Source organism: Castor canadensis, chromosome 4 (assembly GCF_047511655.1).
Source record: "Castor canadensis chromosome 4, mCasCan1.hap1v2, whole genome shotgun sequence".
NCBI lineage: Eukaryota > Metazoa > Chordata > Mammalia > Rodentia > Castoridae > Castor > Castor canadensis.
Window position 1 is genome coordinate 184,222,523 of NC_133389.1, and position 23,453 is coordinate 184,245,975.

Here is a 23,453-nt window from a genome sequence, read left to right on the forward strand (position 1 = left end):
TATTTGTATATGTGTTTCTAGTTCACTTGGGAAATACCTGAGAGGATTTCCTGGGTCTTGTAGAGACTCTGAGTTTAGCTTTTTGAGGAACTGACAAATGGCTTTTCACTTTTATGTTTGCACCAGCAAAATACTTGATTGCTTTCAATCTCTCCACATCCTTCCTAAAACTTGGTTTTCTCTACTTTTTTATTATAGCCATTCAGACTAATGGTATTTAACATTTTCTCATGTGCTTGCCAGCCATTTGTATCTCTTCATTGAAGAAATGCCTATGTATGGGGTGAGGGCTGAGGGGAAGAGACGATGGGGGCAATGTGAACAATGTGTAATATAAGTCAATCGAAACTGTCACTATGAATTTCCCCCATATAATGAATATATCCTAATAAAAATGATAAAATATAAATGCCCAGCTAAGGGCCCCTTCCATTTTATGATAGCTGACCCATAGTGTTATAGGACACAAACAGCATGATGTATCTTACACAGTTAGAATGCTAGATAGGCAACACCTATGGGTGTGGGTGTGGGAGAGAGAGAGAGAGAGAGAGAGAGAGAGAGAGAGAGAGAGAGAGAGAGAGAGAGAGAGAAATGGAAGGCAAAGGTAGGAGAATCACAGTCCAAGCCTAGCCCAGGAAAAAAACATGAGACCCCATCTGAATCACACTAAAAGCAAAATAACTGAAGCTTGGCTTAAGTGACAGAGTGCTTATCTAGCAAATATGAGATACTCACTTCAACCTCCAGTACTGTCACAAAAGAGAAGAAAGAAAGAAAGAAGGGAGGGAGGGATTTATGAAACTAAAATTCAGAATAGATGCTACAAAGGAAGGAAAGTAATTTATGAAATAAATGGTAAGTTAACAAACATTTATTGTGTTGTTTAAAAATATACAAAATAACATAACAGCCATTCATGGGTCAATATCAAAAGACTGTCATGAGTCAAGCAGTTTTATCAAACCATTTCTTTAAAAAAAATAAGAAAGATCTAAACATAGACCTGCCATTTGATCCAGCAATACCACTCTTGGGGATATACCCAAAAGACTGGGACACAGGTTACTCCAGAGGCACCTGTACACCCATGTTTACTGCAGCACTGTTCACAATAGCCAAGTTATGGAAACAGCCAAGATGCCCCACCACTGACAAATGGATCAAGAAAATGTGGTATCTATACACAATGGAATTTTTGCAGCCATGAAGAAGAATGAAATCTTATCATTTGCAAGTAAATGGATAGAACCGGAGAACATCATCCTGACCAAGGTTAGCCCAGCCCAGAAGACCAAAAATCATATGTTCTCCCTCATATGTGGACATTAGATCAAGGGCAAACACAACAAGGGGATTGGAGTTTGATCACATGATAAAGCGAGAGCACACAAGGGAGGTATGAGGATAGGTAAGACACCTAAAAAAAATAAGATAGCATTTGATGTCCTCAATGCAAAGGAACTAATGCAGAAACTTTAAAGCAACAGAGACCAATAGAAGGGGACCAGGAACTAAAGAAAATGTTAGTTTGAGAAGAATCAATTTAGAAAGTAACACATTTGTACATGGAGGCAATGCAAGGAATCTCCCTGTATTTCTATCCGTACCTCAACTAGCAAAAACCTTTGGTCCTCCTTATTAATATTTATACTCTCTCTTCAACAAAATTAGAGATAAGGGCAAAACAGTTTCTGCCTGGAAGCAAGGGGGTAGGGGGAGAGGGAGGGGGCAGGGGAAAGGGGGAGAAATGACCCAAACATTGTATGCACATATGAATAAAAGAAATTAAAAAAAAGAAAGGGAATTAGGCAGGCTGGCAACAAAAGGGATTAAAAAGCCTATGTAAGAAGCAGGAGTCCATCAGAAATGACCCTGCATGTTAGAAAGGAATTAAAAGAATTTTCAGAAGTGAAAAATGCAGCTATTAAAATTATAAACTCAATGGCTAGAGTGAAGGGAAGAGTAGACAGCATTGAATGTAGAATTAGTAAACTGGAAGATAAATCTGAAGAAATTACACAGTATTCAGAGCAAAAAAAATCATTGAAAACATAAATACTACTGTGGAAACGATGGAGTGAAAATCCCACGCATAATCTGTTAGGAGCCACAGAGGAAGAGAGAAGACGTGCGGCTACAAATACTGAAAGAATAATGGCCATACCTGATGACACCCACTAAGCCTCAGGAACAGAAATATCAGAAAATTCAAAAATTACTTTTAAGGGCATGTATTGACATACACGCAGAATAGTAAAGACAAAAAGACCTGGGAGAAAAGCAACCAACGAGGAAAACCCAAAGAGGAAACTGCTGCTTCCCAGGCGGTACCACGTGGACTGACACGACCTTCTCCAGCAGCAGCAGGGTCCTGGAAACGGGAGAAAGTGGACGCACAGAATTACGAGGAGGGACCTGTCCACAGCAGCTGCCCATCTGAAGCATCTCCTAGCAAAACATGCTCTGAGAACTGTTTATGAAGCAGAAAAATGGAGCTTACTATCAACGGACATTCTCTAAAGGCAGGATGGACAACTGGATCTTAGGATTTATTTTGGTGTAAGTTTTTTGTCCATAGTTAAGTAGGTATAACACAGGAATGAAACAGTAAATCAAAATAAGCCTTGACTAATAAAAAGCACATATTCTTTTCCTCACCGTCTTCTGGTTTTTAACAAGAGTCATTACTAGCATATTTTAGTTGTATAAACTAATGGATTTGTTATGTCATTTTCACACACGTGCTTTGATCACGCTCATCCCAATTTCCTTCCTTGTCCCACTCCTCTCCCACAATCCCCTTCCTCCTCCCAAATAGTCACCTTTCTACTTCCGTGTCTTTTTACAATCTAGATTCCACACGAGTCAGGACATGACATTTGTCTTTCTGGGTCTGTATTATTTTGTTTAACATGATGAGCTCCAATTTCATTCATTTTCCTGCAATGACAAAATTCTGTTCTTCTTTATGGCTGAATGAAACTCCATGGTGTATATATGTATACCGTCTTTTCTTTAGTCATTCATGTGTTGATGCCATAACTTGGATATTGTGAAGAGTGCCACAATAAACGTGGGTGGAGCTGGGCGCCAGTGGCTCACGTCTGTAACCCCAGCTACTCTGGAGACAGAGATCAGGAGGATCTCGGTTCAAAGTCAGCTTGGGTAAATAGTTTGTGAGACCCTATCTCAAAAAAACCCTTCATAAATGTAGGGCTTGGTGGAGTGACTCAAGTGAAGGCCCTGAGTTTACATCCCAGTACCTCAAAAAACAGAGAAAATAAAATACACCTGGTTGCTGTGGTTTCTCTATTATGTGCTGACTTAACCCCTGCAGGTGTGTCCTCAGGAGTGGTGCAGTGGACGGTGTGATGGTTTTATTTAAGTTTTTGAGGAACCACCATGCTTATTTCTGTAGTGGCCATCAGTGTGTGGGGGCTCCTTCGCCTACACCCTCACCGGCACATTTTCTGGATGATTCCGTCCTGACCGAGTGAGGTAGAGCTACCCCTTTCCTTGATGGCTAAAGTGTTGAACACTTTTTCATGTATTTATTGGGCATTTGTGCTTCTATTTTTGAGCATTTCATTCAATTCATTTGCTCATTTGTTGATTGGATTGTTTGTTCTTTTGGTATTTAATTTTTAAAACTTCTCTATATATTCTGAATAGAAATACTTTGTCTAAGGAATAGCGGGTAAAAAGTTTTCCCATTACACAGGTGTCTCTTGTTCTGGAACTGTGTCCTTTGCCGAACATGTGCTTTTTAATTTGTTGTGTCTTGCTCTTATTTCCTGAACTATTGGAGTTCTATTCAGAAAGTTGTTATTTATGCCTGAATCTTGAAGTGTTCCGCTACTTTTTCCTCTCGTAATTTCAAGGTTTAGGTCTTCCATTAACGTGTTTGATCCAATGTGGGTTGACTTTTGTCCAGGGTGAGAGATAGGTACCTGGTTTCAGTCTAACACCGCATGTTGAAGAAGCAAATCTTTTCTCCAGTACGTGATTTTGACGGCTTTGTGGAGATGCAGGTAACCACACCTGCGTGGATTTACTTCCGGTTTCTCAGTTCTGTTCCCTTGTTCTCTTTTTGTGCCACTACCATGCTGGTTTTTTTTACTATGACTCTGCAGTAAACTTTGAAATCAAGTATTGTGATGCCCCCAGAATTGCTCTTGTTGCTCAGGTTCTTTTTGCTGGCTATTCACAGCCTTTTGTGCTTGCATATGAATTTCAGGACCGTTTTTTTCTAGTTCTGTGAAGACATCATTGGAATTTCTATGGGTATTCCGTTGACTCTGTGGATAATTTTTGGTAGCACAGCCATTTTCACAATTTTTATCCTGGTGATCAATGAACTTGGGAGGTCTTTCCACTTAGTTTTCTTTCTTTAGTCTTTCAGGATTTCCATTGTAAAGAGGTCTTTCATCTCCTTGGTTAGGTTTATTCTTAAGTATTTTATTTCATTTCATTTCATTGAGGCTGTTGTGAGTGGGATTGATTTCTCTGTTTCTTTCTCTGAATGTTCATTATTGCTACATGGGATAGCTGCTGACTTCTCCATGTTGGTTTTGTACGCTGCTACCTTGCTGATGGTGTTTGTCACAATTGTCTTCTTGTAGTGACTTTTAAGTATAGGAGAATATCATCTTCAAATAGGGATAATTTGACTTTTTCCTTTCCTATTTGTATCCCTTTTCTTTTTTTCTCTTGATTTTTTGCTCCAGCTAAAAATTCAAGCACTATGTTGGATAAGAGTGGAGAGAGTGGGCATGCCTTTCTCATCCCTGATTTTAGAGGAAATGCTTTTACTTTTCCCCCACTCAATATAATGCTGGCTGTAAGTTTGTCGTATTTAGCCTTTATTACATTGCAATATGATCCTTCCACTCTTAATTCTTTCAGGGATTTTGTCATGAAGAGGTGTTGATCTTTGTCTGCATCTCTTGGATGACCATGTGATTTTGTCCTTGGTTCTACTGGTGTGCTGCGTCATGTTCATTGATTGGCCTATGTTGGACCATCCTTGTGTCCCTGGAATTAAATCAACCGTGTCTTGGTGTATGATGTTTTAATATGTTGTTGAGTTCAGCTTGTAAATATTTTATTGAGAATTTTTGCATCTATGTTCATCAGAAATATCGCCCTATGGTTTTCTTTATTTGTTGTGCCCTTATCTGGTTTGGTATCAGGGTAACACTGGCCTCACAGAATGAGTTTGGTATCCTTCCTTCACTTTCTATTGTGTGGAATAGTTTGAGGAGCATTGGTGTAGCTCTGCTTTAAAGATGTGGAAGAAGTCATCAGTGAATCCTTCTGGACTTGGGCTTTTCTTTGTTGGGAGACTCTATTACTGCTTCAGTCTCATTGCTTGTTACAGACCTGTTTAGGGTCTTTTACATCCTCTTGGCTCAATTTTTGTAGGTCATATGTGCCTAGAAATGTATCCATTTCTTCTGGATTTTCCAAATTTTTGGAGTATTAGCTTTCAAAATATATCCTGATGATTTTCTAGATTTCAGTAGCATCTGTTGTAAATTCTTGTGATTTCTCTCTTTCATTTTTTTAGTTTGGCTAAGAGTTTATCAATTTTGTCTATCTTTAAAGAACCAAGTCTTTATTTCATTAATGCTGTGTTATTCTTTTAGCCTCATTGCATTAATTTATACCCTAAACACTTTTATTTTTTACAACTTTTCTATTAAAATGAATTAATTGTGCAAACAGGTTTCATTGTGACAGTTACATATATATATATAATGTACTTCGATCAAATTCTCCTTCTATCTTTCTCTTTCCTAATCCCTACCCCCTCCCTGTTCTTTTAAACAGTTTTCAGTGGGCTTCACTGTGCTATTTTCATAAATGTGTAATGTACTTTGATCATACTCACCCCTAACACCCTTTCTTTTCCCATCCCCATCCTTTAAATCATGTCTTCTTATCATTTGTTAGGTATAGATTCTGCTTATGAAAAGAACATGCAATTTTTGCCTTTCTGAGCTTGGCTTATCTCACTAAACATGATGCTCTCCAGTTCCGTCCATTTTCATGCAAATGACATAATTTCATTCTTCTTGATGGCTAAATAACATTCCATTGTGTACATATACCACATTTTCTTTAATCATTGTTTGTTGGGCACCTAGACTGAGTCCATAGCTTGATGGTTGTATATAGTGCTGCTGCAGACATGGGTGTGCAGGTGTCTCTATTGTATGTTGACTTACATTCCTTCAGAAATGTGCCCAGGAGTGGAATAGCAGAAGCATATGGCAGTTCTAGCTTTAATTTCTTGAGGAAACTCCATATTAATTTTCATATAGCCCTACTACTTTACACTCCCACTAAAAGTATATAAGGTACATTTTACCCACTGTGTCCTCACCAGCATTTGTAGATGCTTGTTTTCTTGATGAGAGCAAGTCTGACTGGGGTGAGGTGGAATCTTAGTGCAGTTTTGATTTGCAATCTTTTTATGGCTAAGAATGGTGAACAATTTCTTTATGTATTTATCAGGCATTTGTACTTTTTCTTTGAGAATTTTCTGTTCAACTTGTTTGCCCATTTATTAGTTGGATTATTTGTTGTTTTGATGCTTAATCTTTTTTGAGTTCTGTATATATTCTGGATATTAATCCATTGTCTGATGAAAGCTTGCAAAGACCTCTCCCCCATTCTGTGCATTGTCTCCTGATTCTGGTAATTATTTCATGTATAAAAGCTTTTTGATTTTATGCAATCTCATTTGTCAATTCTTGTTATTTCCTGAGCAGTTGGAGTCCTGTTCATAAAGCATAGTTGCCTATGCCTGTGTCTTTGAGCGTTTTCCTTATGTTTTTTGTAGTAATTTCAAAGTTTCAGATCTTTCATTAAGATCTTTGATCCATTTGGAGTTGATTTTTGTATGGGGTGAGAGAGGGATCTAGTTTCATTCTTCTACATGTTAATACCCAGTTTCCTCAATGCTGTTTGTTGAAGAGACAGTCTTTTCTCCAATGTCTTAAATGTTACCATTGCTTCATGTCTACTGCTTTTGGGATTGGTTTGCTCTTGTTTGCTAACAAATTGATGTGCACCATTAGGTTTTTTAATTTGAGAGCTCTTTGATTTTTTAATGTAGGCACTCATAGTTATAAGTTCATTCTTAGAAATGCTTTTTTGTATCCCAAAGGTTCTAATAAATTGTGCTTTCATTTTTATTTCATTCTAGGAATTTTTAATTTCCTTCCTAATTTCTTCAATGACTCACTTATCATTCAGAATTATATTGTTCAATCTCTATGTATAGTTTCTATGGTTTCACTACTGACTCCTAATTTTGTTTCATTATGATCTGATAAGATACAGGAAGTTATTTCAATTTTCTTGTATTTGTTAAAACTTGCTTTGTGTCTTAAAATATGTTCTGTTTTGGAGAAAATTCCATGAACTTCTGGGAAGAATGTGTCAACCACAGTTGCTGGCTGAATATTCTGTAGATGTCTGTTAAGTCCATTAGACCTATGATGGAGTTTAACTCTGAAGTTTCACTGTTGATTTTTTTGTCTGGGTGATCTGTCTATTTATGAGAGTGGAGTATTGAAGACATCCACTATTATTGTATCTGGAACAATTTGTCCTTTTGAATACAGGAGTGTTTTTTGAAATTGAGTGCACAAGATGGCAAATTAGCTTCCTCCATGCAATCTCATGAGTGAGAAGAGTGAAGGTACCAAAGGATATATTATATTGTGGAGAAAGAAAGAGGAAGAGCATTGGGAAGCATGAAATAATGACAGGGCAGCTAAAAGCACAGAGAAATAGAAAGGTAATTCAGAGAAAAGTAGAAAACAACCCACAGCTCCATGCCTGGCTCTTTGGGGAGAAGGAAAACCCAAAGCCAGAACAACAAGGGAAGACAGCCTTTTGGCAACAAATTGGCAGTCTCAGTGGCAAATAATCCCATAGTGCTCACAAGCCTTAAAGCCATTGAAGGGGATTTAAGGCAGCAGTGACTCCTCTTTCATGGCAGGTCAGCACTAGAGAAGAAAGCCATTGTCACTCCCCACAACTCAGAGTACTAACCAAGCACCATCTTGACAGAGACCTGTTGTTTGACACTGAGTTACTCTGGGGACCTAAAAACAAGGAATAATCACAACTCAGGGAGCTTGGGGGAATCCTACCACAGCAACTGGGTAGGAGACAGACATTAAAAGTGGTTGTGGTGAAGGGAAGTTTGGATGTAGACTTGCTGACTGAGCTTGGGCTGTGGCAAAGAGCGAGCACCACCACCTGAAGATCGCTGCACAAATGGAGAGCACTGAGCTCAAGCCATGGCCTCCAGAGCTGCTGCCCTGCCACTTGTGGTTGCTGTTAGGTGGGACTGAAAACTCTGAGCCTAGATTCAGAAAATCCCTAGATTCCACCAGCTTCTTCCCTCCTTCAGGGTAGTTTAATGCTGTACAGGGTCTAAAAGAATCAAGACTATAGTGTACCCAGTTCCTTTGGACCTCCCCCTCCAGTGAAGACCTCAGTGCTACATTTACTTTCTCTTTTCTCTAACATACCCAAGGGACACCCCCTCAGCTTGCATGTTTGCCATCTCTGGGTGCACAAACTGGGAAACCTCTGATGTGAGTTTGGAACCTGCCCAACCCACATATCACAAAGCTTATTGGGACAAGCAGAAGCTCCCACTACACAAAGAAAGGAAGCTTCTAACATGAATGCAGCCCTGAAGCTGACACCTGACCTTTGATGGACCTGACCCTCAGCCCACATTCACTACCAGCATGAACAGTAGGAACTGTAGTAGACTCCAGTGTTGTCTCATTACCCCCACACACACCTGTAGACTCTGATATTAGAGGGCCAGAAGGACACTTCTCCAATTTTTTTGGGCATTTTAAAGCTTTTTTCTTTTAATTCTTTCTTTTTATTTTGTTTTCAGTATTGCTTTTATTTTACTTTTTAAAAGATCTTTCCATGTTTTTAATTTTTATTCCAATTTTTACCTTTTTCTAAATTTATTTGTGCATTCTTTCATTTTTAAATAAATTTTAAATAATTCTTAAAAATCTCTTGCTATTTTGTATTTCCTCACATTTATCTCCTTTTTCATTTAACCTTGCTTCTTCTTTTTTCCTATTCCCTGCCCCCCTCTTGTTTTTATTACAGTCATTGTTTTCTACTCTCTTTTGAGACCTCTAAAGAAGGCTGCTCACTAAGGAGATCCCAAATATAACCACAAGAGATATCCATTATGACATATGTACAAGTTGTAACTTAGAAACACAAGAATATGGAAAAACAAGGGCACATGATTCCTTTAAAAGTTCAAAACTTCAGGAACTGAATCCAAAGTTATTGAAATGGTTGAAATGCCAGACAAAGAATTTGAAATCCTAGTTTAAAAAATTATCAAATGCCTCAAAGAGGAGTCAAATAAAAAGATGAATGAAGTAACTAAGTGAATTTAGGACCTCGATGACAAATTCAATTGGATGACAATTTCAACAACTGGGAAGAGAAATTTAGAAAACTGACAGAGATTATGAAAAAGGAGAAATTTTAGAAATGAAAATCTCAATAAATTAAATGAAAACTCATATAAAGCATCACAAATAGACTCAACCATGAAGATGAATACTATTAGGGACTGAAGACAAAGTTGAGGAAGTATAAATTCAAATAACAATTTAAAAATAATAAGCAATCATGATGACAATATCCAAGACCTGTGGGACACGATTAAGAGACCAAGCCTATGACTCTGTGGTGTAGAAGAGGGAACAGAGATACAGACTAAAGGCATAAAAACTTATTCAATAAAATTATAACAGGAAGCTTACTAAATATAGGGAAAGAAATGGACATCCAACTACATAAGGCAAATAGACATGACTAGAAAAGAATCCCTCCATGACCTATTATAGCTAAAAATCTAAGAATGCAGAACAAAGAAAGATACTGAAAGCCACAGAGAGAAGAGACATGGTATTTACAAAGGCAAGCCCATCAGAATAACAGCAGACCTCTCAGCAGAAACCCTAAAGGTGATCAGACCATGGGCTGATGTGTTTCAAGTCCTGAACCAAAATGACTACCAACAAAAACTGCTCTTTCAGCAGTTATTAGTTAAAACTGGAAGAGAAACAAAGACCTTCCATGATAATTAGAAACTGAAGCAATTCATGGCTACCAGGCCAGCACTGCAGAAGATACTTAAAGGAATATTACATGTGGAATAGGAAGAAAGATATACACAATCAGAAGGGTTTAGGACAGACTAAATTTCACTATAAGAAACAAAAGAGGAGTAGGAAAGAATCAAATATTAACTCAGTAAAGCAACAAATCTCTAAGATGAAAGAAGTCAGTACATATTCTTAATAATAATCCTAAATACAAATGGTCTTAATTTTTCAATTAAAACAGGCAGAATGACTGAAAGGATTGAAAATCAAGATCCTGTTTGCTGTCTACAAGAAATTCACCTCACTGGCAAAGACAGAAGTGAGAGGATGGGCAATGAGATCCAAAGCAAATGGAGTCTGAAAGCCGGAGTACCTATTTTCTCATCCGGCAAGGCAAACTCCAAGCCAAAATTAGAAGGGATAAATGTCAGTACATATTTACAAAAGGAATAATCCATCAAGAAGATATAATAATTGTAAAAAGTACATATTCTCATCTCATCAAACACAATTAAATCTAGGCACAGAACTTCACTCCTTTAATATGAGCACTCAGGAGATGGAGGCAGGTAGATCTGAAGTTTGAGGCCATCTTGAGATAGACAGAAAGACTCTGTATCAAATAAACAAACAAACACAATTGAAAATCCATGATAATTCATGAACATACATGACTAATGCATCATTTTTCATAGTTGCAAAAATACTGGGTCAGGTATGGTGGTACAAACCTGTAATCTCTGCTATCAGGAGGTGTCCATTTGAAGGACTGTGGTTCAAGGCCAGCCTAGGAAGAAAAAGTACAAAGACCTCATCTCAATAAATCACCCCCATGTGGGGCTTGGTTCCTGTAACCCAAGTATGCAGGAAGCATAGGCAGGATGACTGCAGTCTGGGGCTGACCCTGGACAAAAATGCAGGACCCATCCAAGCAATGAATAAAGCCAAAAATGGCCTGGGGGTAGGGATCAAGTGATAGAGCACCTTCCTAGCAAGGACTGGGTCTGAGCACCACCAAAAAACAAACAAATAAAAAGACAGAAATAAAGCTATGACTTGAAAAGTTGAGGAAAAATTAATAAATCTTAGTATAGCGATGGCTTGTTAAAGTTCACTTGCCATAGTGAGAATGAACTGTGTTTCTCACAGTTCAAAGGATTCTCATGAGGTACAATTGGATGAAAAGAAAATAAGAACCAAAGTGCAGAGAAGTGTTTCCAATATGCTCTCATTATGGTAAATCCCCGAGTCTGTCAAAAACCTACAATCACATCTATGCTACCCCATGCAGCAAAGCTATCATACATCATTGAAGAAGAAATAAAAATGTTCTATGATACGCAAAAACAATTTGTGACCACTAAACCAGCACTAAAGAAAATATTCAAAGAAATTCTACACACTAAGAGAAAGGTAAGTGCAACCATGAAAATGTGGAGGAAAAATAACCCTCATCAGATGAAAAGGTGACTCCAAAACAAAATTAGTCAGAAGAGGCAAAGGAGTTCACTTCACACTGATAAAGAGAAATCCTTCTGGAGGCTTTAGCTGTTGTAAACACACACCTGCCACATTTCATAAGGGAAACACTGCTAGTCGTAAAAGCTCAGACAGACCCCAATACAATAGTGGATGGTGACTTTAGTATGTCACTCTCACCAGTAGATAAGTCATCCAGTCAACAAAGAAAGTTCAGAATTAAGATCAAATGGACTTAATCTCTACAGTATATTTCACCCAACAACTGCAGAATACACATTCTTAGCTCATGGAACTTTCTCCAAAATAGATCATATTTTAGGATCTAAATCAAGTCTTAATAAATACATAAAAATTGAAATATCTTCCTGTATTTTATCAGGCTGCATGGAATAAAAATAGAAATGAATAATAAGGTAATCTACAGAAAATATTTTAATGCATGGAGACTGAGCAATTCACTTTTGAACAATCAGTGTGTCATTGAAGAAATAAGGGAGGAAATTTTTGAAATTTCTGGAAGCAAATGAACCTTTGAGACACAGAAAAGGCAGTGCTAAGAAAAATCTGATAACCATGAGTTCTTACTATTAAAAAAAATCAGAGAAATTTCAAAGAAATAACCTAATGATTCATCTCAAGCTCTTAGAAAAATAAGAAAAAGCCAATCTTAAAAAAGAAGATGGAAAGAAGTAATAAAGATTAGGGCATAAACTAACAAAATGGAAGCTAGAAGATCACCACAAAGAATAAATGAAACAAAAAGTTGGTTCTTTGAAAATGTAAGTAAGATTGACAAATCTTTAGCCAAATGAGCCAAAAGAAAGAGGGAGAGGACCCAAATTAATAAAATTGAGATGAGAAAGGGGATTTCACAACAAAGAACAATGAAATCCAGAAAATCATTAGTGAATACTTCAAAAACATATTCTAATGAACTAGAAAATCTAGAACAATTGGATAAATTTCTAGATGCATATGACCTCCCAAAATTGAGCCAAGAGGACACAAACCATTAAAACAGATCTATAATAAGCAGTGAGATTGAAGTAGATACAGTCTCCCAATGAAGAACAGCCCATGACTGGATAGTTCCACTGCCGAATTCTACCAGACCTTTAAAGAAGAGCTAACACCAGTGCTCCTTGAGTTATTCCATGAAATAAAAAGGGAAGGAATGCTCCCAAACTCATGCTATAAAGCCAGTTATATGCTGATACCAAAACCAGATAACATGACAGAAAATTATACACCAATTTCCCACAAAAACTCTCATCAAAATACTTACAAACTGAATTCAGCAACACATTAAAAAGATCAGGCACCATGATTGAGTTGGTTTTATTCCAGGAAAGCAAGGACATTTCAACATATGCAAATCAATAAGTGTAGTATAGCACATAGGACAAAAATCACATTGTCATGTCAATAGATGCAGAAAAATCCACTGGCAAAATTCAACATCCCTTCATCAAAAATAGGGCTGCATCAAATCAAACAGCTTCTGCATATCAAAGGAAGCAGTTACCAGAATTAAGAGACAGCCCACGGGTTGTGAGAAAATCTTTGCCAGCTACTCATCAGATAAAGGATTGAGATCTAGAATATGTAATGAGCACCAAAAATTATACACCAAAATAAAAACAATCCTATAAATTAATAAATGGGCAATGAGTTGAACAGAGTTCTCAAAAGAAGACGAGCAAATGGCTAATAAACACATGAAGAAATGTTCAACACCCTTAGCTATAAAGGAAACACAAATCAAAATGACACTCCAGTCAAAATGGTTATCATCAAGAACACAGTCAACAACGAACGCTGGCAAGGATGGGGGAGAGGTAGCCTGACTCACTCTTGGTGGAAATGTTAGTGCAGCCATTACGGAAATCCGTATGGAGTTTTTTTGAAACTAAAATCAGAGCTACTGTATGATCCTGCTGTAACACTCCTGAGCAAAATCCCAAGGAATGTCAGTCAGCATCTGAGAGACACCGCACGCCCACATTTATTGCTATATCCACTATTCACAGGAGCCAAATTATGGCATCAGCCTGAGTGTCCATCATTGGTGAGCAGATAAAGAAAATGTGGTGTGTACACACAGTGCATAGCTCCTCACCATAAAGAAGAAAGGAATTACTTTGTTTGTGGAAAAAATGGACAGAATTGGAGACCCTCATGTTAAACAAAATAACACAGACTCAGTAAGACAATAGCACACGTTCTCTCTCATGTGTGGAATAAAGACCTTCAAAAATGAATGACAGGAGTGTGAAGCAGAGACGGTCTGCTGGGAACCAGCATAAGAGTGAAGAGTGAAGAGAGAAGGCAGTACGTGTGATGCATGAAAACACAACAACAAAACCTGTTAAATTGCTTTTAAAAGGGCAGGGGTGATACAGAAACAGAAGAAGTGAACTTGGTCAAAGAGCATCACATGCATGCATAAAAACATCACAATGAAATCCCTTTGTGTAATTAATATACACTATTAAAAATGAAATGCAGCGGGGGAAACCAGCAGACATGTGAATAGGAAACTTGCCAGGTGAGAAAGTGCTCAGAGAGAGAAGGTGAAGTGTGGGGACAGCAGCGGCTTTGTGTCCACGCACTCACGCAGAGATGACTGACCCTTCCATCTCCAGGGGCATGCGAGAAATGTCCCCCAGAGACCTGTTCGGGAAGATTGCATGGGGGTGATGGAGAAGAAGCTAGAGGAGGCACTGGTATGGGGACAGGTGCCATTAATAATAATAAAGTGAACAGAGAGGACGGGTAACTCACCCACCATCGCACGGTTAGTTTGGGCCCTGAAACTAAAGTGTGGGGACACTTTCTCCATGTTGTATCAAAATTGCTTGTCTTGGTCATTTCCAATTATTTTAAAAGATGAATCGTCGCCTTGACTGTCATAGCTTTTTATTAAGAAGCTATAATTAGAAATAAAATTACGGTGTGTTAATCCGCTCATCCCTGTGACAAACACTGAGGAGAAATGGTTTAAAGGGAGGTAGACTTACTGTGGCTCACGGTTACAGAGGTTTTGGTTCATGGATGCCTGGCTCCATTGCTTCAGGCCTGCAGCAGTGTCATGGTGCCAGGTGTGTGTGGTTGAGGCTGCTCACCTGATGGTATGCAGGAAGCAGAGAGAGAGAGAGAGAGAGAGAGAGAGAGAGAGAGAGAAAGCCAGAGATGGACAGAGATGGACAGAGAGAGGAAGAGCTGGGGATAAGATGGATCCTTCCCAGAGCATGTCCTCAGTGACGTGCTTCCTCCAACTAGCCCCCCACTCTCCACCACTGCTCAATAAGGCAGTGCCCAATGTTATGAATCCATCAAGGGATGGATCCACTGATTAGAGCAAAGCCCTCAGGATCCAGTCACTTCCCAAAAGCCCCACCCCTGAACATGGCACTGGGAACTGAGCTTTCAGCACATGAGCCTTTGGGGGACAATTCACAACCAAACTGTAACATATGGAGAGGTGAAAATAACAAATAAAGGCTGATTGGCTTTCTGTGTGGAAAGAAATTAGAATACCAACATCATAGCACACACAAACACAAATCGTGTGTGTATTAACGATCTGCTTGTTGAAATAAGTAAACTTCCATGGTTTGGGAAGAGTGTGGGAGGCTTTGGGTGGTGAGCTTGTTGTTCTGATGTATGATTAAGAGGAAAGCAAACCCATGAAAAATCCCATGTCCTAGGAGAGTTCGAGGAGTGATCAGGATGTGTGCCTGGGGACAGTCATATGGGACCCAGAAACAAAGCTAGAAGCCATTAGCAAACTGGAAAAGGTGTTTGCAACATACACAAGATATGAAGGATCTGTAATATGTAAAGAGTTCATAAAACCCAATAAGCAAAAGCTCATCTGCAGCCATACCCCTGAACACACCTGATCTCAGAAGCTAAGCCGGGTTGGGTCTCAGGGGGGCAGATAAAGCTCAGCAGTCCTATGGAAAAATGAAATGTTATTGTGAAAAAAGAAAGAGCAAATACTGAGCACTGTACAGAAGAGCTTTCCTTCCCAGAAGGGTGGACGAGGGTGGGCAGAGGCTGAACTACAGGTAGCGTCTAGGATCTACTCTGGGGTGAAGTTGAGCAGGATTGTCAAAGCCCCAAACTAAAATGAATGGGAATGGCTCTGCCCACCATTGGGAAAGTAACGCTGTGAGTTGCTGGCCCTGGCAACATGGAACCATCAGGCTGGCCCTATGGTCTGCAGGGAAGGGGGCACCCTCTGCATGGGACTCAGCCTGCCCTGCCCATCTGGTTTAGGCAATGGTGCTCAGGCAGGACAACCTCACCAGTGGATAGGGTGTGTGAATGCAAAGAACTAGACACAGACGGCCAATGAATGTATGGAAAGACGAGCGGTCACCCAGGCTAAGTTATAATCACTAAGATGAAACACCATGTATCAGTCAGGGATCTGTAGGGAACCAGAGCGGGTGAGATTGTAGCGAGTCAGTTCACGTAATTATGGAGGCTGACAAGTCCCAACATTTGCAGAAGGCCAGCTGGAGACACAGAGCGCTGGACTTCCAGGTCAAGGTTGAAGGCAAGAAGAAAACTGACATCCCATCTCAAAGGCAGGAGTTTCTGCTTCCTCAGGGGTGACAGGCTTTTTGTTGTCTTCAGGCCTTCCTCTGGTTAAATGAGGCCCACTCACAGGATAGGGGGAAACCCACTTACCCAGTCCAGGGACCTAAGTGTTAAACATGTCCTCAACGCCTTCACAGACCCACCAGAATAATATTTGACCAAATGTCTGACCTATTTGTGTTGACACATAAAATTATCCATCACACTACATTAGACACACAAACTCTTTAAAGACTGATACCAGTGAGTCGTGGGGAGAGGAGACAAATGCACGTGGCAATGGCAGAAGAAACTGCACTGATAACTCGGAGAGCAATGGGGAACAAGCATAAAAATCCTGGGAAGACATGATGGACTCTTTGCAATACTGTTTATGGTAGGGAAAAATAACCTCAAGGTCTATTAATATAATAGACAAATAAATTCTACACACATAAAGGAAGAAAGCTGGTTTAGCTGTCCATGACATAGAGTTAAGTGAAAAACAGATTGCAGATCTAATGAATATTGTGATCCACCTTTTATAAGACAAAAACAAAACTTGCAAGCACACATCCATGGCTGCAGAGTCAGTGTACTTGTAAACAGGGCAAAGGTTTTGGGGTGTTCAGTGGGAAGTTTCCTTCTAACACCCTTGCTTCTTCATGGTTTGGGGAGCACCTTCAAAGCTGTGCTCAAGTTGAATTTTTTAAAAACGGAATATTACGCATGTTTGTTGGCAATAGAGGGGACCTTATTAACAATGGGACATAATACAAGGAGAACACAACTCCACAGAGGAAGAGAAAGCGTAGCCCAGCGAAGGAGCCAAGGCAGAAAGACCTTCTCAAGCAAATTGAGGGGATGAGCAGGAAGAAGTGGTGAAGGAGAGGGCTTAGCACCCAGGCGCTCACACCTGAGCCCAGGGACAGTCCACTGAGGGCTGTTGCTCTGATTTTAGATTCTCTGCCTGTCTCTCCTTTGCCTCTCAGGCCCCTTAAGGGACTCTGGGCTTGGGTGAATTGGACAAGGGAAGGGTGTGGGGGAGACTCAGGGCAACCTAGAGTCCCAGCACATTGCACAGACGCAGAGCCTCCCTAATTGGCCACTGGAGGCTGCAAGTCCCTGCCCTGACAGGTGCAGAGAATCCTTCCCCTCAGAGTGACCCCCAGGAGCAGGCACCCGCATGAGCTGCCCAGCTGATAGGGACAGGAGAGGAGGCAAGGAGAGGGAGCTCAACCCTCCCTCTTCACAAAGACCCAGGAGCCACTGCAGCCAGAATTTGCACCCCCAGACCCACTGGGATCCCAGGTGCCCACCTCTGTGCCCACACTCCTCGTTCAGGAGACAGAAGTGACATGTTGTGGGGAGAAGGGACCTCAGTTTCCACCTCAGCATCTTCACACACCAGGCTCAGAAGCATGGGGACCCAGAAGAGATGAGCTTTGGTGAGTCTAGTGACATCCTAGTGACAGGAGACAGTGCAGTGGTGGTGGACGCCGGGGTCAGCGCAGAGAGCTCGTTCTCAGAGTGCACCTGACCTCTATGCACCCTGTCTTGCAGACCATCCTGAGCTCCAGGGTTGATTACAGCAATGCTTCCTGCAGCTCAGTGTGGAGGGAATAATGGGGGTATCTTACAGACGGGGGTTTTAACACGGTGGACCTGACAAGATCCAGGTGATGGTGGCACTGCAGCCTGGCCTACACTCTTAGTGCATGAGTGCAGAACAAAGGAGCTCAAGGCCTAGTCACTGTGAACAGTCACAGGGATGTGATCCATCAGCACCACCAGAGAAGTAGTCCCCTGGCTGAGGTACAGCCAGTTTATGGAGCCCTGTTACAGCCAGTCATTGAGGCATGCAGAGGCACAGTGGCTTCCTTTTGCAAAGCTGCAACGAACTTGCTGTGCAGGTAAGGGTGTCAATAGCTCCTCGGGTGCAGAGCAGGCCTCCCAGGCAGTCAGGGTGGTGACCCGCTCACTGCTCCCAAAGGGGATACATTGTCCTGGGACAAGCATAGAGTCCTGAAGCAGAGCACTTGCTGGGATAGGAACAAAACTGATTGACCTGAAGGTGGCAGGTAGGGTAACCTGGCTCCAGAGTCCCTCCTGTGGGTGGATAATGAGATGAGCAGAACAGGGTGGGTAGCCAGGGCCTGCAGGGCAGCTCCTCCCACTCTGTCCCCACCAGTCCTCAGGCCCCACCATGCTCCTCAGCGTCATGGCCCTCATGGCCTCCCGCTGCTGCCACTCCAGGGTCAGTCAGTGTCAGAGTCTCTCAGGATTGCATATCATGCAATCCATCCTGTCCTCTGTCCTTGCTTTGTGTTTAACTTTCTGGGTTGTCACAGGCCACCATCTAAATGACCCATGGAGTGAGAGCAGACACAAGGTACTTCCTCCTCAGCAACACACCACTGACCAACCAGCCTCTGGAAGCTTGCTCTTCAACAAAGACACCACAGATTAGATCCACAAGAGGGACAGAATCTGCTCTGAAATTGGCTCATGCTTCCACACTAGTTGTGCCCTTTTATGGGACTCAAGAGAATCTCTGTGCCCTGCCTTCCCCCATTCCTCCCTTGCTGGAGAAGCCACCTCCCCACCATCACTGTTCCTCTGGTTGGATGGCAAACTACATGTTAGAGTCCTGCAGGAGGTGTGGTGCCCAGTCCTGCACACGCAGAACAATGGACTGACCCAAGAAGACAGTAGCACCAGTGATCACGCCAGGAAGCCCCAGAGACTCAGCTAGACATGGAATGCTTAGTGGTTCTCAGTGCCCAAAGCAAGTCAAGCCAGAGGGGATGCCTGGAGAGAGGAGAAACGGTTAGAAGGGAGGGCCCACCATGGGGCGGGCATGTGTGTTTTTTCCTGAACATATCATGACCCATCCTGTATTTTGGACCCCATGTAAATAGGTGGACCCCTCCCAAGGTCTGTCCAACACCTGTACATTGCCAGGAAGCCCCTGACATCCACTAGGAGGCAAAGAGCTCACAAGACTGAAGGTCACTGTGGTCCAAGACTTTGAGATGCTGAGGTGGGGCCAGGCACGGCAGGGGACACAGACAGAGGCACTCCCTCAATCTGGGAAGGTCTGGTCCCTGCACTGTGTCCAGTGTGGAGATGGAATAATCACCCTAATGCAAGGACTAAGGGGCAGGAAGTCATCACAACCATTTCTTGAAACAGTGTGTAAGGGATGAATTTAACTATGACATAGTGACAGCACTTTTATAAATGTCACAGTGTACAGACAGTACAACAATATAATAATCTAAAAAATTTTAAAACAAATCAGTGAGTAAGATGGGGCTGGATGGGACATGGGAGCCATGTGTACCACTGGTGCTGCTCAGGAGATTGCCTTGGGTGTGGGAGAGCAGGTGTCTCACAGGCAGACATGGGAAAGGAAAGACACCAAGAGTCGCTCAGCTGTGGATGCCTCTGTGCGGCCCCCAAAGCACAGCTCAGCCGCCTACACAGAGAGGGCTCAGCACAGGCTCACGAATTCAGTAAACCAGAGGAAATGTCCCTTTTCAGGACTGGATGATCTCACCTAGAAGGAGAACTGGAAAGCTGGTAGACTCTTGGTCAGTGGACAGCATGGCACTGGCTGGTCACTTAAGTCCATGGAAATTGTGACCACTGGACTGTGACTTGTGCCCTCCTTCAGCTTCAATATCTTCTTTCCAGCCGTCCCAGTTCAGAGCCATGCCAGTCCACACAAATGGAAACTTCTCGTCACTGCCCTTGTGGGAGTTTGTGCTGGATGGGTTCAGGGGAGGTGTGGAGACCCAGGCCCTGCTCTTTGCTGTCTTCCTGGCCCTGTATATGGTGACCGTTCTGGGCAACCTCACCATGATCGTGGTCATCACCCTGGATGCCCGCCTGCACTCCCCCATGTACTTCTTCCTCAAGAACCTGTCCTTCCTCGACCTGTGCTATTCGTCTGTCATTGCCCCCAACACAATGGTCAACTTCTTCTCCTCCTCCAAGGTCATCAGCTTTGCAGGCTGTGCCACCCAACTCTTCTTCTTCTCACTACTAGTTACCACTGAGGGCCTCCTGCTGGGAGTCATGGCTTATGATCGCTTCATGGCCATCTGTAGCCCTTTGCAATACCCCGTGACCATGTGCCCTGCAACATGTGCCCACCTGGTGCTGGGCACCTACTGTGGAGGCTGCCTCAACTCCATTGTGCAGACCAGCCTCACATTCCAGCTGCCCTTCTGCAGCAACAACCACATCGACCACTTCTTCTGTGACGTGCCCCCCCTGCTCCAGCTGGCCTGTGCCAACACGGCTGTCAATGAGGTTATCATGTTTGGCCTCTGTGGAGTCATCATTGTGGGCACCACCCTTGTGATACTTGTCTCCTATGGCTACATCACAGTGACCATCCTCAGGATGAGGTCAGGATCTGGGAGACACAAGGTCTTCTCCACCTGTGGCTCCCATATGACAGCTGTGTCCCTCTTTTGTGGGACTGTATTTGTCATGTATGCTCAGCCAGGAGCTGTGGAGTCCATGGAGCAGGGCAAGGTTGTCTCCGTCTTCTACACCCTGGTCATCCCAATGCTCAACCCCCTCATCTACAGTCTGCGGAACAAAGATGTGAAGGACGCGCTGAGGAGGCTGGGACAGAGACGCACAGCCAAGTGAAGGAGGGTGGCTGGTGAGTGATAGTGTCCTTGGGGCTGGAAAGGATTACAAGAAAGACACTGGGTAGAATGAAGAATTTATTCACTTACTCACCAGCCTCCCTTTCTCTATCCTTCCCTTCCTTCCTTCCTTTCTTTCTGTCACAGTCCATTTATGCAACTTTTCTCTAAGGCACATTGACCAGGCACTTGCTAAATAAGGAATAAGCCTGTTATCTATCTCTAGAGGCAATGGTCAGCGATGGACCATGTCTGATCCATTTCAGTGGGGTAAGGCAGTATACATCAACTCACCTTCGTTGCCATTCAACTGGATTTTTTAGAAAGAAAATTGACATTTGGGCTTGGTGTATATTTTGGCTTAGCTTTTAAAAAATTAAAATGCCTAATAACTCACGTACAAGACCCCCTCGTTGACCCCAGCAAGATGCAGGACGGGCCATGTATGGTGTCCTCTCTTGAGCTGAGAGTTTTCCCTCTCTCAGCTCATTCCACACCATTGCGAAGAGATGTGCCTAAATAACAGTCTCAGTGTATGACCAGGCAGTCCCCATAGTGACATCCAAGTCTTGGGGAACAGACCTGGCTAACCCTGGCCCAAACCTGACGTACAGTGCCTCTCAGGAAGAAGCCAGGTGAACAAACACACACACAAATCATCAAATGTAAAACAAACAAGTCAGGGATTTCATCATCACTTGAGTTAAGAAAAGCATAGTAACCCAACTCTGTGAACCCTCAGGTAACCTGCAGCCATTTCTTTCTAAACCTAACCCAGACTCTGACCCCAATCCCCAGTGCCTGCGGGGAACATTCTATCAGTCGGAACATAATGCTTGTTTTGGTCTTGATTTTAGTTTTTCATCATTATACTCCTGAGATTAATCCATGAGTTTGTCTGTAGAAATCGTTCCCTGATTTGTGGGATTGCAACATTTGAAGTTACCATCTGTCTCAGTCTTGGTGGACATGGCACTGTTTACACTCACTCTCTTCCAAAGTAATGCTGCTGTGACATTCTTTATGTGTGTTTCAGTGTACGTGGAATGAATTTCTGATGGAATTCCTGTTAGTGGATTTTCTTGGTAATGAGGTGCACATAAATTAATCTCTCATAGATGCTGCTTAATTTTATGCTTAGCCACTTACGCATAAGGCTCCTTGTGCTTAATTCATAGTTCCCTGTTGGTCAATGAAGGTAAGTCTCTTTTCATACGTTTAGTGGCCAGCCAGAGGTCCTGTTTGGGATAGTTTATTGCTTACTTATTTTAACTGTGTCCTCTTTTTCTGTTAATTTGTAGGATTTCTTTGCTTATTCTGGATATGAGTTTTGTTGACCATATGATTTTTAAACATCCTCTCCACTCTATGGGTTGCATTTCATTGTCTTGTCTTTTGATCAAGAGGAGTTCTTAAACTAAATATTTTAAGTCCATCGTCTATTTCTTTATGGTTAGTGTGTTGTGTATCACATTGAGAGAAATCTTTGCCTTCTCTAGTCGCACATAGTCTTCCATTTTATATTTAAGAAGATCTGTTGCTCATTTGTTTCTGTAATGCACCGCAATTCATGAGAAATTGTTTTTCAAGATTGATTTCAAGTATCCCCTGTCATATAACTGTTTCTTGGTCATTTGCAAAGTGTGATTTTCACTAACAGATACGTAATGTTACCTTTGTTAGAAGCCAAGTGTCCACGTACACGTGGGTGTGTTTTAGACTCCATCATGTCTATTGTGCTTTTTATTTATCCTGGGCCATTTCATGATGTATGACTTAATTTAATTAATGGAATATAAATAAAATTTTTAAAGGGAATGTTTCACTACCCTCTAGAGGTAAAATCAGTAATAATATATATGCAGCACCTAAGAGTAAATACAAAAATGTGCACTTCTAACTTACAATTTCATAGTTCTAGTTTAGGAAAAATTTTAAAATAAATGTTATTGATAAAGAAAGAATTCTTCATAAATAGGGTATATCAATTTTATGAAAGAGAAGGGTCAATATTAAACACTTTCATTATTTAATTTAATTTATAAACTTGATGCTAATCACTTGCCTAGGCTTTTGTAAAAGTGAACAATGTTACTCTAAAATAGAATGGACCATTAAAAAAGACATCCAGAGACATTCCGAAAAGTGAGAGCAAGGAGGAGAAGGAATATGTTTTGCAAATCAGGACTTCATCTAAAAGTACAGGAATCAAAATATCACAGTATATCCACAGAAAAACAGGAGAGTGATCTCAAATGGCTCAGAACTCAAAGCCAACTTATAGAAAGAAGAGTCCATCGTTCCGTTCTCATGGGAGTTACAAAGAAAGACAGGCAAGACCCAGGGCAAACTGAGGAATGACTGAGAGCAGAAAAGACAGGACCAGGAGAGGGAACTCTGTATCCTTCAACACAGATGTGTAAGCAGCTCGTAGACCGTGTCCATCTAGATCCTCACCTTGGAGAGAAATCTGAGTTCAATTCTGTGCTGACCATAACTCATAACTAGGTTGTGTTTATGTGATGTTAAA

General features: G+C 41.5%; 1 protein-coding gene across 1 annotated transcript; it reads left to right on the forward strand.

Moving 5' to 3' along the window:
• The first annotated feature begins 19,973 nt into the window (after nt 1–19,973).
• On the forward strand, nt 19,974–20,924 carry LOC109699582 (olfactory receptor 9S13-like). Its single transcript, XM_074069569.1, has one exon. The coding sequence runs from the start codon at nt 19,974–19,976 to the stop codon at nt 20,922–20,924; it is 951 nt and encodes a 316-aa protein (XP_073925670.1).
• Nucleotides 20,925–23,453: the final 2,529 nt, after the last annotated feature.

Coding starts and splice junctions, on each gene's coding strand:
- LOC109699582 (XM_074069569.1), top strand. CDS start 19,974: ATGCCAGTCCACACAAATGGAAACTTCTCGTCACTGCCCTTGTGGGAG.